Below are 18,070 nucleotides of genomic sequence, written 5' to 3' on the forward strand. Positions count from 1 at the left end.
ACTAAATTGTATTAACTATTGCTTTAACTTCCGAAGACCCAGGGGGAAAAGAAAACGTAAAAAAAAAAAAAAAAAATTTCATGTCATTACATTGTTTTGTTTTGTTTTTTGAAAAATGATATTAACCTATATGTTATGCTATGTTCACTGTATAGTGGACTCAAGTACTCAGTTGTTTAAAAAAATAAAATGACATGTATAGGCAAATACAATGTGCTTTTTTGCATTCACCAATCAATTTTCAGGTTTCATGATTTTTTTTAACCAAACTCTGTTTAAAGATGATTCTCAACTATGTCATGAAATATATAATGGAATGAATTGATATTCCATTTTAAGTTATGCAATATGTGGGTAAAATGCCCATACATGGGTTTTCCCATTCAATGCAATGTATCTACTGTATCTAATTTGCATATTAACGTGTTCTTAGAGCAACATGTAATGAAAAAAGAGGTGTAATAATGGAAGTAATAGTTGGCAACATTTTCATAACATTGATGTGTAATTTATTTCCCTATTCCCAATTGTGCCTCCTAAAATTCCTCCTAAAAGTCCCAGTGTCCCCTATTGAGGACATATATGAAATCAATCCCCTGTTTTGTAACAGAAAGTCATATTTTGATTAGAACCCCCATAACATTTTCCTGAGATGTTGATTCATAACAGACTTATAACAAACAATTTGAAAAGGAGTCAGATTTAAATAATTCAGTATTATCATATTTACATGAGAGTGCTAAATTTGATCATTCAGTCATTTTTAAAGACCAAGGAGAAGTTGTTGTCCTGGTGAAACCTCAAAACAAAGGGTATCTCTGAAAAGCCCTGAATGAGTAAAACTGTGATGTGTGTTGTTCACTAAATTCACTAAAATATAATGTCCTCGTACGTGGACGGCGGCACCCAGGAGGTTTAAACAGCTGGTTTAGAACAGGTGCTACGACAAAGTTTATTATTATTGTTTCATATTTTTTGTAGACATTTTCGAAACAATTTCCTAATGATCCAGATCTGTGCTGTTGTGTTTCTTCTTCTTCTGCTAAATGAATGCTTTTCTTTTTTAGGAAATGAAAAAAACATAAATAACATGTCACTCCATCGATCAATGAGATTCATTGCTTACAGTCATTGTTATGGTTCGACCAAAATATCCGTATTTCTGTGAGATATATTGTGTTTTCATGCTTCACCGCACTCAGCCCAGCGGTCAGAGGCGACAGAAGGATGTGAAGAGAAGGTCAGGTAAACTTCACACGCTGTAAAGTAAAGGTGAGAGGCTGCTGTTGAGTGAGCTGGAGCAGATGTTTATCCAAACTAAAAAATTCATGAGTTCATGAATGAATAAATAAATAGAAAGTTAACTTTATTAACAGCAGGCTAGTAAATCCAAACAAACACTTAATAAGAATAACCTTTCAAAATGTACAACTGGCATACTTTTAAAGAGATGTATCATGAACCTGTCATTTAGTAATGATCCATTATTAAACTCAGAAAAGGGTGTTTCTCTTCCTCTCAGCAACAGTGAAAGTCCTGAGGGAGAGAAGAATGTGGAAAGAACATCCAAGCACGTTTACATTTATAACCGTACAAAGCTGCAATATTAAAATTACAATAATATTCCAATATCATAGAATAGACTTTTGTCCACTGTAGTGGACATTATATTTTAGTGAATTTCTCTGACACCATACATGTCACATACATGTCACCAGGACAACAGATTATCCTTGGTCTTTAAAAATGACTGACATTCATTTAGTGATCAAAATGTAGGAAATATGATAATATTTTGTAAGTATCATTTAAATCGGATTCATTTTCAAATTGTTTGTTATAAATCAACATCTCAGGAAAATGTCATGGGGTTTTTAATCAAAATATGACTTTCTGTTTCAAAACTGTCCTCACATGTCCACTTGAAGCATGTTTATCAGGCGTTTTGGACACACAAGTGAATAGGGGAAGAAATTACATATCAATATTCCTATAAAATATTAGATATTATTATGAAAATGTTAAAAACAAATTAAATAATTAATCCCATTATTACACTTCTTTTTTCATTACATGTTGCTCTAAGAACACATTAATATGCAAATTGGATGCAGTGTATAGACATTGCATTGAATGGGAAAACCCATGTATGGCCATTTTAACCACATATTGCAAAAATTAAAATCTATCAATTCATTCCGTTATATCTTTCATAACATAATCTTTAAACAAAAAATCCAGAAACCTAAAAATTGACTGGTGAATGAAAAAAAATCCCATTGTTTTTGCATATACATTAATTCAATTTGTTTCTTATGCTCTAAACAATGTAATGATATGAAAAATACTGGGTATGCAGTGATGAATATATCCTTAAAGCTATTGGAAAGAGTTAATTGTTGAGATATTGCTTTAGCATATTCTGCTGGTCCTAATGAACTTACATAAACAGTTCCAGTTGAAATAAAATGTAACTCTACTAAAAGTTTCCTAAATGGTGTGGTGAATGATTCAAAAGCGCACCATGTTTACAATGATGTGACCAAATATTTAGGTGAAATTGAAGCTCTCCTAGTAGTTTGAAAACACTAAATAAATACGCTAAAGCCAAATGTAGAACATGACCAACTTGAGTGAGTCCAGAAGGATGTCGTTCGGAAATCAAAGAGTTCATTTAATTTGGGAAGTGGCCGCTTTCTCTCTCTTTCTCTCTTTCACACACACAAACAAGCCTATACACACAGCTTCTGTTAGACATCAGCATCCGCACACATTTTGGTCTAAATGTTTTGACATCTTTGTCTTTTAGTTCTAAACCCAAACTTAGGCGGTGCACCCGTTTAAAAAGAGGAGCCAGCTGAGGACTCGTGATCTGCTTGTTTGTTTATTTACGGGGTTTTTTTCTGGACTTTGCGGCTGGACTCCATTCAGGTTGATTACAGTGGAGTGGTGGTCTGTCATTTAGACGCTCCAGATCGATTTTAAAGTGCTCTGAAACGCCACACACCACACCGCCGGCCCAGTAAAACCTCTCCTCTCTCTCCACCTCAAAAGTGCTTGTAAAAAAACCCTATTATGAGGAACAAGGGGAGAGCGAGTTTCAAAGCAAAGTCAACCCTCCATTCCTGCAAGACCAGCTCCTAATTACTCTCTGATTAACCATGGGACTCACAAAGCCAATATTTGGCTCTTTATACGAATGCCATGATGACAGGAAACAGAACGGGGGAAACGTGCACTAAAAAAAGCCCGACAGAAGTGTTTGAAGGGCATTGGGGAACATCTGTGGCTGTTTATGAGTAAGTAGCCAGTAGTCAAACCTCTAACAGGTTTAGGTGTCATCCTAATTCCTCCTGTTTTCTTTCTGTTGATCTTTGCCTCTCGACGCTACACTTCTGTTGGTTTGTTTTATTCAAAATCCAACACATTTACTCAATGGATACTGCCACCTCCTACAAAAGTTACCAAAGCCCAGCGAAGAACGTCTATGACAACAATGGCAATTAAGCAAGGGGTGATTTGTACACATCTGGAGTGGATTTCCTCACCAGAACGGTCCCTGGCGCACAGAATCAGCTCTTTGGCTGCCTTCTCCCCCTCTATGCTGTTGGATTGGGGACTGTAGTGGGATAGAGGAGCATGTTTTTTTATGTGTTTGGTTAAAAGCAGATGGTTGGTTTATGTTAGTTCAGGAAGGCGATAAACAGCTTCGACGCACTGTCAAACCACCGATCACGGAAGCCTGCGCAGTGTGTTCAGAGGCTGGGTTTGGGTGATGATAATGCCCAACACTTTTAATCGCTTGCAGTCTGAGTTACATTTGATGAGGAGCAAACTTTGCAACCGTTAATAAAAGTTTGTTTTATCAAGAATGAATCTATAATTTGGATGTATGTTTGTCATGTGACATCTCTTCACTGCCATCCACAACTTCTCTTCTGGTCTCATGGGATAGCAAAGTGTCCATCAGATGAATCTTGCCGGAAGTAGTAGGTCACATTTCGCCTACTTTTTAATGAATATGAATTTGGTCATACTATTTTTCCACCTTATAGGAAATTAGGCACGTTTTTCTAAGGAACATGTGAAAAACAATGTAAAGACATTAGCATGTAAATCTACAAAATTTTCTTAATGTGGTAATATCTAAATTAACCGGTTTTATTGAAGTCAAATAAGTCTTTAATGTGAAAAATAGTTTCTCAAAAATGAACCAAATTAACACTAAGGGTTGTTGTTGGGCAGGTTGAGATGCACAAACAAACAAGAGCTACAGTTTGTGCCACAACAGTTTTCACATTTTATTTTAGGTAAATCAGTTTAGAAAGAGTTTACTTTGAATTATTTTTATATATTAAGTTAGATTATTTAACATAAAAAAGATTATGCACTTTACCTTTGAAGTAACAACGGCACATTTTCTTTTAAACGGAAAGTTCACCTATAAATGAAAATTATGTCATCATTTACTCACCTTGTCACCATGTCATTCCAAAGACCTTCTTTCTTCGGTAAGGAGATATTTCAACTGTTTTTGTCCAACATATTGTATGAACAAAAAACTTAAAAACATTGAGACATTTCTTAAAATATCTTCTTTTGTATTAAGCAGAAGAAAGAAAGACATGAGGGTCAGTAAATTATGACAGAATTTGTTTTTGCTGCTGCTGTCTATACAAAGCAAAGCAAAGCAAAATAATAATAATAATAATAATAAAATACATAAATGAAATAAAATAATAAAAATAAATAAAACAACAAATAAGGTAAATAAAATAAAAAGCTGAATGCATTAAGTTGCAACAAAAAAAGTAATTTAAGGACCAGATGAGGTAGACATGACTGCATGTTGTCACTTTTTACATAAATTAAATGATTGGTAACACTTTAGTTTAGGGCCCAATTCTCACTAGTTTCTAATTAGCATGCATATTGGCTGTTTATTAGTACTTATAAGTTATAACGCACATATTAACGCCTTATTCTGCACAACCTTATTCTACATCCCTTAAAGGGATAGTTCACCCAAAAAATTTAAATTCTGTCATCATTTACTCACCCTCAAGTTGTTCCAAACCTGTATGAGTTTCTTTGTTCTGCTGAACACAAAAGATGATATTTAGAAGAATATTTGTAACAAAGCAGCTAGAGCAACCATTGACTACCACAGTATATTTTCCCCTACTATGATATTCAATGGTTGCTCTATCTGCTTGGTTATAAATTATATTCCAAATATCTTCTTTTGTGTTCAGCAGAACAAAGAAACTCATACAGGTTTGGAACAACTTGAGGGTGAGTAAATGATGACAGAATTTGGGTGAACTATCCCTTTAATACTACAGTACCCAATGCCTAAACTTAACCACTACCTTACTAGCTATTAATAAGGAGTCAATAGGAGTTTACTGAGGCAAAGGTCATAGTTAATAGTGACAATTGGACACTAATCTAAAGTGTCACCGAAGGATCTTTTGCTGTTCACTTGTTGTATCAGCATTTGTTGAGGGAGTTTCGTTTTTAATGGCTCGAAAATCAAGACCAGAAAGCCAGAGGGAAGTGTGTGGGAAGGTAGTTTGAGTAAACCCTAAGGTAACAGCAACAACCTGCCGTATCAGGCGTCAGGCAGTCACTGCAGTGGCTCTGTTCGGCCCTGATAAGAGACTCGGGTGGACCCAGCAGAGCTCTGCACATGCACACATGACCCATCACACGCTCCTTCTTATTAATCTTCAGAAACAGAGAACGTGATGTTCGAAAGATGATCCTGATCCAGTCCTCCATGAAGCATTTGATGTGCCGTATGATTTATCCCTTGCGGTTTCAAAACCCATAAAGTCATCACTAACACGTCTTTGAGTGTGAAATTATGCACAGGAAGGGATGAGCGCATGCATTCACATTTAGAGGAAACATTTGTTCTCTCAGAGTTGCTGTTCCCCTCTCTCATCATAGAACTAAGTGCAGGCTGTGCTCGAGCACACAATAAGAATGAGAAGCGATTGTTTTAACCTATATCGTGGCCTTTGAAGATGTGATTCGCTTCCTCACCTGAAAGAAGTTTCAGAACTCTGCTCAGTTAGTGAGCGAGAGCAACCAAGTCTCGCTCCGCTGTGTTATCATCACAGTCATCTCTAACAATGAAAAACAGTGTCTGCTGTGTGCACATGTGAACATTTCAATGGGGGGTGGGGGGAGGGGGGAGGGGGATGGGCCAGGTCATTAGAGAGCAGGGATAAAGGGAGGGCAGTAGACACAGGAAACAGAGAAACATGTTGACAGAGTGCAGAAGGAAATGTTGAGAGATATGACAAGAGAATGGAGGTGTATATATATATATATATATACACACACACACACACACGAGTGGTACAAGAACTTGTGGTCTTAACGGCTTGCCCACCAAACCCCTACTGGTCATTCAGCGATAGCGATCTACTGACCAGACCATGTTCAGTTGGAAATTATCATGTTTCATACAGAATGGTAAATGGTAAATGGACTGCATTTATATAGCGCTTTTAACAGACCTACGGCCATCCAAAGCGCTTTACATTTTGCCTCACATTCACCCATTCACACACTCATTCACACACCGACGGCGGTGTCAGCCATGCAAGGCACCATCCAGCTCGTCGGGAGCAGCTGGGGTTAGGTGTCTTGCTCATGGACACCTCGGCACTTGGTTAGGTGGAACCGGGGATCGAACCACCAACCTTCCGGTTTGTAGACAACCTACATGAACCACTGAGCCACTGCCGCCCCGAAGACACCCAGAAGACCCAGAAGACACTCTATATGCTTGACCATGTTGGATGAGGGATAACCTGCCAATTATCACACAGAAAAACAATGACAATTGTAAAAATTTTACATTTAACTGGTTTTATTCAAGTCTAAAAAGTCTTTAATATGAAAAATGACTGGTTTCAAATTGTTTTCTCAAAAACAGACAGCCCCACCCCAAAATGAACACTATTGTTGGACAGGTTGAGATGCTCAAACAAACAAGAGCTGCAACATATTTCACAGTTTTCAGGTAAATCAATCAAGAGAAGGTTTTATTTGAGCTCTTTTTACATATAACGTACCTTAGAAGTAATGACTGCGCATTTTCTTTTAAAGTGAAAGTTCACCTAAAAATAAAAAGTCTGACATAATTTACTCACCTTCATGCAGAGACGTAAAGAGTACCTGAAAACCATAGTTGAGTAAAAACAGAATCCATTACAATTTACAACTCACCAATTATAATACGACTTGAGTAAAAGTCTTAGAGTATCTGATTTGAGCGGTACTTAAGGGATAGATCACCCAAAAAATAAAATTCTGTCATCATTTACCGCCCACATGTCTTACCCGTAAGACTTTCGTTCATCTGCGGAACACAAAGGAAGATCTTTTTTATGAAATTTATGTCCAGTGGCGGCCTTTCACAAAAACCTGACATGATTCCTTCTGGCCAAACAACAACGGCATTCCCAAATAATCATATTATATCCAAACAAAATGTGGACAAAAATCCACCATGCTAAAATAATGCAATCGTAATGCACAGACATGCAGACTTAAAGGGATAGTTCACCCAAAAATGCCTATGATTTACTCACCCTCAAGTCATCCTATGTGTATATGACATTCTTCTTTCAGACGAATACAATCAGAATTATATTCAAAAAGTCTTGGCTCTTCCAATCTTTATAATGGAAGTGATTTGTTGGTTTGTTTTTGAAGTCCATAAAAGTGACTCTTTCCATCATATATCTGCTCCACACGGCTCCGGGGGGTTAATAAAGGCCTTCTGAAGTGAAGTGATGTGTTTAAAATATCCATATTTAAAACTTTATAGACTAAAATAACGAACTTTCAGCGGTCAGCGGTACGCAAGTCGGTACGCAAGTCAACGATGTATAGGAGCATCGTAAGCTTTGACGCCTCTCGCGGATAGGGCTGGGCAACAAACTCAAGCCCCTCTTCTCTTATATTGAAATCCTCCGCCATTTCTCTTTAAAAATTCTCGTTTTAGACTTTAATTCATGACTGGTGTTTTGTTTTGCTCTGTCCTCTGGCGCTTATGCGTTCGCCAATACGCATGCGTCAAGGGTTCAAGGGTTACTCGTTCACCATAAATCAGTGCATACGGCTGTCCGCCGGAAGTTAGTTATTTTAGTCTATAAAGTTTTAAATATGGATATTTTTCCTACACAAATACATTACTTCGCTTCAGAAGGCCTTGATTAACCCCCCGTGCCATGTGGAGCAGTTATATGATGGATAGATGCACTTTAATGGACTTCAAAAACAAACCAACAAGTCACTGCCATTATAAAGCTTGGAAGTGCTTTTTTAATATAACTCCGATTTTATTCGTCTGAAAGAAGAATGTCATACACACCAGGATGGCTTCATGGGCTAATTTTCATTTTTGGGTGAACTATCCCTACGAAATCACTGCAAATTCTGAAACTGCCCTATAAGCCTACACTGTGTCCAAACACAACATGACATGGGAGAAAATGTATATTTTCCATGTTTTTTGTAACCAACTGAAACAACATAAATATGTATGACAATGATAATCTCAGGTGCAGATACATCCATATGCCATATGCAAACGCGGCCCCTGCTGTTGACAGCTACGCAACTACCAGTTGACGCTTCAAAAAGTTCATAAATAGATTGTAAAACTAATCCGTTTGAATTGAGCGGTTTAGTCCAAATTTTCTGAAGAGACTATCACTTTATATGATGAACTGGAGGTGCTAGTTTAGGCTGCATGTCTTCATCTACCTGCAAATGCACTCACATTTGTGTAATATAACCTCATTGATAAGTTTGGGGGAACAAGGGCAAAACGCACAGGATGTAGTACCTTTAATGCCCTGTAGATGGTGATATCACTTCTTTTGTAGCAGAAATAAACAGCTTCAGAAAAGTTAGGTGCCATGTAGTAACTGCATACTCACTCATGACAAATGTATTGGAGTAAAGAGTACATATACTTATTCAAAAATCTAGTCAAATACAGAGTAAAAGTTGCTAATATCTTTAATACTTTAATATCTAGCCAAAAAGATACTTACATACAGTAACTGATTACTGAAACTTTACACTACTACCTTCATGTATCTTCCAAACCGGTTTGATTTTCTTTTCTTTTTTTTTCTGTAAATAGATGTTTGATGAATATTTCAACTGTTTTTGTCAATAAAATATCAACAGTCAAATCAAATACCACACGCTTTTACTGAGTGGGCAAAATACATAAACACTGACACATTTTTCAAAACCCTACTGAGCTGTGTTTCCCAAAAGCATCAACTGGTTAGGAACAGAGCTTTTGGGAGACGCAGCCCTGATCATTTAGCGATAGCGATCTACTGACCAGACCTAGTTCGGTTGGACATTATCATATTTCCAGCAGAAGTCCCTCCTGATATGCCTGACCATGTTGCATCAGTGATAACCTGGCAATTATCACTCATTGAAGTTATAATGCACATTAGTGCGAGTGTCCGATTTACATGTTTTATATAGATCCGATGGCAGTACCACATGTATGTACCCCCTCAAATTAATCAGTACATGCCAGGGCCATTTTTAGCCATGTGGAGTGCGTGTGTGAATTCCCGTGGAGGGGGGAGGGAGTATGACCATGTTGCACACACATGTTGCTTTTAATGACGGGTTTTGATAAAAGAGCTTTGGATTAGGCATAAACTCTTTTTCATTTATGGTATATCACATTATCATCTCTGAATGTCACCAGCACTCACCAGTTGAGCTTCACTGGAAAAATGATGCCCTTGTGAAAAAGAAATATGCTTTTGCATACTTAAAAAATAGCAATTACTTGAACTTAAGGGTGTTTTTTCGACCCATTTAAGTAGGACTTAAGTACATCTTTAAATGTAATTTCATAATTACTTCTACTGTATATGACATATAGTTAAAGTGTACTGCTGAATGAACTGACAAGCATTTATGGTAAACTAATATACTTCAACATCATTAGTATGGATGTATAATTACAATTTTGTCACGATGAAGTTGCATGTTAAATGTACATCCTAGTAAAGTAATATCAAAATAACACACTACAATTATAATTAAGTACGTGTGTTTGTGTGCTTTATAAGTTAGTCACATCAAAATAAGTATTTAAAGCATGGCTTTACTTTTTAAAATTGTACTTAAGTGGGTAACACTTTATAATAACTACACGCTATGAAGCATTAGTTAAGCATTAGTAAAAGTTAATTAATCATTTATAAAGCATTAATAGACCTTACTAAGCAGTTTATAAATACAGCTTTAAATGCTTTATTCTTGATTTATAAGCATATCTATAATGTGTTCAATATTTTCATACTTTATAAATGATCAATTTATCACTTCTAAATTAAGCATTACATTATTTACCAACCAGTTATTTAAGAGTTGGCAGTGGTTCATCAGATCATTTAGAAAGTGTAAGTAAAGGATTAATAAACTATTTAAATATACATTTATACATCTTATTATTTAGACATATTGTAATAGTTACTAACATGTATTTCTACTGTAATTCATTATTAATTCAGGTAGTTATAAAACATTTTTAAAAAATACACTTTTAAGATTTGAAGTACAAGTGCACATTCAATAGAATTAAGCACACTTCTTTTTCCATAAACATAAAAAACATCACAAACATGTGCAAATGTTCATACTCCAGAATGAGAAAACGAACTGAGAGGCCAACGTCTTTTGACATTGTGTGTACTATATGTGAAATTGTCCATGGGGGAGACGTGTTCTTTTACATTTGCTAGTTTATTGACTTTAAAGTTATATGTATTGAGATGCATAGTAACAGTAAAGTGTTCTAATTCAGACTACAACACTCAACATGTGACATCCATTCAGTGCAATCAATGGCTCATATATGAGTCACTTTTGAGTAAATAACAGATTCTTCTGACAGAAGTAATGAGTTTCTTCTGCAAAGCTAATAAAAGATTCCATTGCTCATCAACTCAACATTTTCTGAGTTGGCCTTAGTTTTGAATAAAAGGTCCAATAATACACATCAGACAAAGCAAAAGAAAAGAAGGGTCTTCTTTTAAAATGGCATCAGCACTATTTAAATGCCTATTGAAAACAAAAAAAAGTTGGTTGTATTAAGTCAGGTCATACAAAGCACATGTGTTGTTACTAAAATTACTACGCTGGCCGAATCTTTGAAAACTTTTGGGGAAAGGTTTTGTGTAAACAGGACCGTTTCTATTTCATTTTATTTTGTGCTTAAAATTAAAATTGTCCGTAATTTTTTTGGGGTTAAAAATTATCCAAAATACATTTTTAGTACAGCCAGTGTTCAAAACGATCTCCTAGCCTGATTCACAACGGTAAGCTTGTAATAAAGTGTTATAATTTGAGTGGTACTGGTAGCTTTCCGCAGCAATTTCGAACATGCATGGTACCGTTCGTCTTTGTGTCATCACATCACATCACATCTATAAATAAAGAAGCAGTAGTAGGCTATCACATGTGAGGATGCTGCAGGTGGTTGATCATTTATAGCCTTTTATCATCACAGCAGCTGGAATAATTAAATGTATCATTCTGATGGTGGATTGTAATCCAGAAAGGTCCAAACTCATCAGGGACAACTGGAGATTCACCGATAGTCAAAAGCAAAAGATTAGACTGTACATAAATGTAAATCTACAGGTAATGCTATTACACACTAAATACACATAGTCACGCAGTGGTTATGTTGTTTTGTTAACATTCATGATTTGAGAACAAAGTATAACAATAATAATAATTTGCACGGTTTGATGTGATATGAGCTAAGCTATCGTTAAATTTAATCACCGTTGGTAGCACGATTTATTGTAATGCTTTTTTCCCCCTCAGTTGTAGGGTGACCACCTGTCCCGCTTTGCGTTGTACCGCACAGCATTTTCACCCCTTGTCCCGCATGTCGCATATTGAGAAAATGTCCCGCATTTTCACCAGTCTGTTGATTTTTAATGATCATATTGAGAAAACATGCATGCGTTCTTTTGCCTTTTTAAGAAAGCATTTTATTTATTATTTTCGCGGCATCGTTTTTCACCTATATTTAACAGCGCTTCATCAGAAGTAACATCCCGCCTTACACAAATATACAAAAGCCGTTTTTTTAAACCATATCCAATGGTTGAAAAGAAAGGAGTAAACACGGTCACTAGTAGGTTGTGACGGCTGTCAATCAAAATGTGGAGCGTTGATTCGTTCCATGTGTTCCCTGTCAGAAAACTAATGGATAGTTCTGTATATAAATAAATAAATAAATAAATAAATATTATATAATAAATACATAATAATAAATTATGTATTTAATTATAAAATTAAATTTATAATAAATACAGTTCTATATATAAATTAATATATAAGATTAACTAATTTAATGTTGTTTTATTTGTTTCATTATTTATTTATTGGTTTTAGTTGCACTTGGTCAGAACTGTTTCAAAAGTAGTTATCTGCATGATGCCTGCTGCCTTTGGGCTCAGTGATGTTGAATTTAAGATTATACAACAGTTTCAGGTTATGTTTTAGTGTTGGTAACATGTCCCACATTGTCCCACACAAACTTAGTAATCGTCCCACATTTGGTTTGTTTGATGGTGGTCACCCTACTCAGTTGATCAGAACAAAAATGGTACTTGTTCAGATGACATTTTCCGGTCAAATGTATTATTTTGGTCATACTCCAAGACGTAGAATCTTCCGAAGAACAGTATCCAGCCACATATTACTCCACAAAACATTAGATTCATCCACGCTGAGGAGCCGGCGTGCCGATGCCCGACCCATGTAAAGAAGGCAAATAACTGCAATTGCAGGTTTCAAAAAGAGATGGCGGCAAAGAGGCAAACATTATGGACTGCAGCTTTAAATTGCATTTAAATGTCAGTAATAGGTGTACGTGGGTCATCATTATGCCCACATTTCAGTGCCTTTAAATTTCTCCAAATATTCTTATTTATCACAATTCCAATAAACTGGTTTATCATATTTAAATTATTTTGGGCTATGGTACAAATAGTCGTGCTAAAATGATTAGATGTGCACATTAACAGGGTGCTAGTTTACCAAAACTACCAGAATACCAGTTATCAGAAATATATTTGTTGTTTTTTTACAGTTTGAATCGGACTCTTGTGTCAAAAATCTCCGGGCGGGATGTGAAGGGTTAACCTTACCTTCGCAGTGCATTGTGGGATAGCGAATGATCAGCGATGGCGGCGAGACCAAAGCACCTGAAACTTTTCATTGTAACTTATTTACATGTAACATTTCTTTCTCTGAACTTCTTTATCGACGCTACAGACGTGAAGTGGGATGAAAACGGATACATCCTGTACTGCCCGTGCATGGGTAATGAGAGCATGACACATCTGAGACATTTACAGCTCATCCACACACACTGTCTTCATTGAGAAGCACATATACAGATATAAAGCTCCTGCGTCTGTCTGTGTTCTGTTGGAATAATAAACATATTTCTGTGGTATGTTCTTCTTTAGGTCGGTTTGGAAACCAAGTGGACCATTTTCTCGGATCACTGGCTTTTGCTAAAATGCTTAACAGAACACTCGCGGTTCCGCCGTGGATTGTTTACCGTCATCACGCACCCCCTTTTCAAAACGTAAAACACAACACTCCTCACAACTTTGACTGCATATTTCATATGCCCATGTACACTTTTGGGAAGTCCAGCTTAAGCTGGCAGGGTTTTGGGAGTCACACAGTTGCTGGTGCGAGTTGGTCATTATATGGTTGAAACCATTGTTACTTTAATATTATTTACATACAATGATATAATTTATTTTGTATATATTCAGTTTTTATTTTATGCTACAGTGAATATTTTGTTTTAACTTTATTTAAATGATTGAAAACTGTTTAGTTAACAATAAACAACATTGGTCCAAACTAATTATGAGTTGTTCCAAACTGGTAGGCCATCTTGGACCAACACCAACTGAATACCAGCTGGTTTAGAAACATAGAGGATGATGAACCACATAATGACCAGCTGTCACACTAATAGATCAATAGAGGAAAGTACAATTTAATGATAATTTATGGTACGCTCATGTGTCTCTTCAACAGGTGCATGTCCCATACAGTGAGTTTTTCCAGTTGGAGCCAGTGAAGCAGTACCACCGTGTGGTGAGTCTGGAGGACTTCATGGAGCACTTGGCTCCTAAGCACTGGCCCCGTGGACAGAGAGTCGCCTACTGCTTCGAGTCCGCATCTCCCAGGAGCGTGGACAAAAAGAGCTGTCCGATGAAGGTAATATGGCTTTTCATTCCTCAATGCAAAATACTGTCAGTTTATGCACTTTACATTGCAGGAACTGACGTGGAATTGTTGGATTTGTTGCTCTAGCTTTTACACTTTTTTTATTTCTATCTTTATGCTGGACTTTCAGAATGAGAAAATATTTTAAAGGTATAGTTCACCCAAAAGCGAAAATACCCCATGATTTACTCACTCTCAAGCCATCCTAGGTGTATAAGACATTCTTCTTTCAGACAAATACAATCAGTTATATAAAAAAATGTCCTGGCTAATCCAAGCATTATAATGGCAGTGAATGACTGGCCAAAATTTGAAGCCTAAATTAATTTTGGACTGCCATTATAACGCTTGGAAGAGCCAGGACATTTTTAAATATAACTCTGATTGTATTTGTCTGAATGAAGAACGTCATATACACCTAGGAGGGCTTGAGGGTGAGGGGGATAATTTTCATTTTTGGGTGAACTATCCGTTTAAGGCTGATCAATGGCATCACATGCTATGGAAACACTGCCATCTATTGGATGTTTAGCAGACCTGCATTTTGTTTTACACCACAATATTTTCATGACAGCCTGTTGATTCTGATGCAGGAGGGAAATCCTTTTGGCCCGTTCTGGGATCATATTGGAGTCGACTTTGACCGTTCAATTCTTTTCGGAGGTCTGTCATTCAGCCCCTACTACCAGCCGCACTGGATAAAGAGGTAAGATTAAGCTGAAACACTCACATTAATCAAAATGATTGCACTTATTTTTCCCACTCTCAAACTGTCTTCTTCTTTTTCTTCAGGTTTCCCCCTACGGAGCATCCAGTTCTCGCTCTTCCAGGAGCCCCAGCGCAGTTCCCCGTTCTGGAGGAGCACATTGGACTGCAGCAGTATGTAGTGTGGTCTGACAAACTGGTACAGGAAGCAGAAGGCCACATCAACACCATGCTAAACAGACCCTATGTGGGCATCCATCTGAGGATTGGCTCTGATTGGGTAAGCTCTGTGTCTGTATGTGAGTAGAGGTTTTTCAGAAGTTCAGATACAAGTGGAAGCTCTAGAATTTTTATCTCAAGTGCACTTAAGAATCTTACAATACCGCTCATTTCATCTTGTAAGAAATTAATACTTTTATACAGCAGGGATGCATTAAATTGACTGAAAGTTTATGCTGTAAAAATATTTATAATGTTATAATTATTTCTATTTCAAATAAATGCTGTTATTTTGAACTTTCTATTTATCAAAGAAAAAATGTATCACAGTTTCCACAAAAGTATTAAGCAGCTTCACTAGTTCCAGTGAAAGGAACTCTTAATGCTTCAGCATACCAAGACATTTTGGACAATTTCATGCTCCCAAATTTGTGGGAAGAGTTTGGGGATGGCCCCTTCCTGTTTCAACATGACTGCGCACCAAAGCAAGATCCATAAAGACATGGATGAGCGAGTTTGGTGTTGAGGAACTTGACTGGCCTGCACTGAGTCCTGACCTCAACCTGATAGAACACCTTTGGGATGAATTAGAGCAGAGACTGCAAGCCAGGCCTTGTCCAACATCAGTGCCTGACCTCACAAATGTGATTCTAGAAGAATGGTCAAAAATTCCCATAAACACGCTCCTGAACCTTGTGGAAAGCCTTCCCAGAAGAGCTGAAGCTGTTATAGGGCCAACTCCATATTAAACCCTATGGATTAAGAATGGGATGTCATTAAAGTTCATGTGCATGTAAAGGCAGATGTCCCCAAACTTTTGGCAATATAGTGTATATTATCAGATACATTAATTCAGATATATAATTTAGTAAATGATGCACAATCTCATCATAACATTTCTACTCCAAAGGTATATGTGAATTAATGTGGCCGGTTTTATGAGATTCATAAAGCACTATTAACAAGTGCAGATTTGTAGGCGTAATGTGGCCTGAATCATATGATTATACACATCATATCCTCTAAACTATTGTTTTTATCATTCCAAACAGATAAATGCCTGCAAGCTTTTGAAGACGGGTAATACTGGTCCTCACTTCATGGCGTCTCCACAGTGTGTGGGATACGACCGTCAAACTGCCATGCCGCTGACCATGACCATGTGTTTACCGGATCTGTCGGAGATCCGCCGTGCTGTGAAACTCTGGGTGAAGAACACCAGTGCTCAGTCAGTATACATAGCCACCGACTCCGAATCGCACACCGCAGAGATTCAGAAACTTTTCCAGGACAAGGTGAGGTTTCCTATTTTAGCATTAAAAATGTTCGAACATGATTTAGTAAACAGAATATAATAGTGTTGACGCATTTTTGCAGGTGAAGGTCGTGAGTTTGCAGCCGGACACTGCTCAGGTCGACCTGTATATCCTCGGCCAGGCCGATCACTTCATCGGCAACTGCGTTTCGTCCTTCTCAGCCTTTGTTAAAAGGGAGAGAGATGTTCACGGGAAACCTTCATCCTTCTTCGGCATGGACTACCCAGGAAAAAGGAAAATAAATGAGGAACTCTGATGAAATTAAGAGGTTACGTTTTTGTAACTATGAAGACTGGTTGACGTATTGCATGTTTCAGGTGTCTCATGAGAAAATTTGGATATATACTTCAAGTACTTAAATAAAGGGAGAACAAGGGAAGTAAGTTCCTTATTAATTTCTCTGGACTCTGTATATCTCCCATTTTGCACTACTACCTTAACTGTGAGCAACCAAACGCTCCACTACATCTTGCTTCCTATTTCTTCTAGAAAGAAATGTGAGTGTTTATCATGGCATGCCATATTTGTTCTGGGATGTTGGGATGAAACTGAGCCCTGTGAGGGTCAAGTAGTTATGGCAAAGAGACAAGTCAGAATTAGTAAAGTGTAAGCGTTTAAAATTGCACTTTTCAATTGAAGCCAATTTGAGAGCTCCAGTGATTTCTGAAAATGAAATCACAAATTGAATGCATTTCATACCGACTTTCTGGTGTCTAACAGTAATGCAAGTTTCCCTTTTTTTTTTTTTTTTTGAAAGTCAGTGTGAAACCAATTGGCAGAAATGTTTTAAGTGTTTTAAGGTGTCTGTTATTGTTAGTAATTTTGTACAACTTTAGATGACATTCCTCAAATTAGTTTATCAATAAAAAATAAAACAAGCAGTATTCTGGTTGTATTTATGCCCTTTGTTTTTATGATCTATTTACATCAAATAAGTATGCACTCATTTACAATTTTTACTCAAATTATTCAAAGGCAGTAGTTACTACACTACCATTCAAAAGTTTAGGGTTGGTACAAATTATGTTTTTTAAAGAAGTCTCTTATGCTCACCAAGGCTGTATTTATTTGATGTTAATACAGTAAAAAGTAAATTTTGTAAAATGTAATTTTAATCTTGTGATGGTAAAGCTGAATTTTGTTTGCATCATTACTCCAGTTTCCAGTGTCACATGATCCTTCAGAAATCATTCTAATATGCTAATTAGGTGTTTAGGAAACGTTTGTCAATTTGGATCAAGTTAGTGTGTCCTTGCTGAGTTTTAAATTAGTATTAAATTCATTCAAGAAATTTCTGACCCCAAACTTTTGAATGATAGTGTAGATTTATTGCTATTGCAACAAATCTGTGCATGGATGCTTAAGTTTTAAATAGGTCTATTTATTTGTCAATTTGAAAATTGGTTATTTTTGTATTAATAAATGGATCATTCAGTCCTTCATTTTATTTTGTAGAGGCGCTTTATTGTTATTCCATTGCTTTAATA

The 18,070-nt window shown here is 36.6% G+C and overlaps 1 protein-coding gene across 1 annotated transcript; it reads left to right on the forward strand.

The window, feature by feature from the left end:
* The first annotated feature begins 13,244 nt into the window (after positions 1 to 13,244).
* pofut1 (protein O-fucosyltransferase 1) lies at positions 13,245 to 18,025 on the forward strand. The gene is made up of 7 exons (XM_079801788.1): positions 13,245 to 13,413; positions 13,563 to 13,684; positions 14,152 to 14,334; positions 14,937 to 15,049; positions 15,136 to 15,328; positions 16,320 to 16,562; positions 16,645 to 18,025. Exons 1-7 carry the CDS (start codon positions 13,275 to 13,277, stop codon positions 16,837 to 16,839), a joined length of 1,188 nt encoding a protein of 395 aa, XP_079657914.1. The 5' UTR covers positions 13,245 to 13,274; the 3' UTR covers positions 16,840 to 18,025.
* Positions 18,026 to 18,070: the final 45 nt, after the last annotated feature.

This window comes from Gobio gobio, assembly GCF_949357685.1.
Source record: "Gobio gobio genome assembly, chromosome: 21".
Lineage (NCBI taxonomy): Eukaryota > Metazoa > Chordata > Actinopteri > Cypriniformes > Gobionidae > Gobio > Gobio gobio.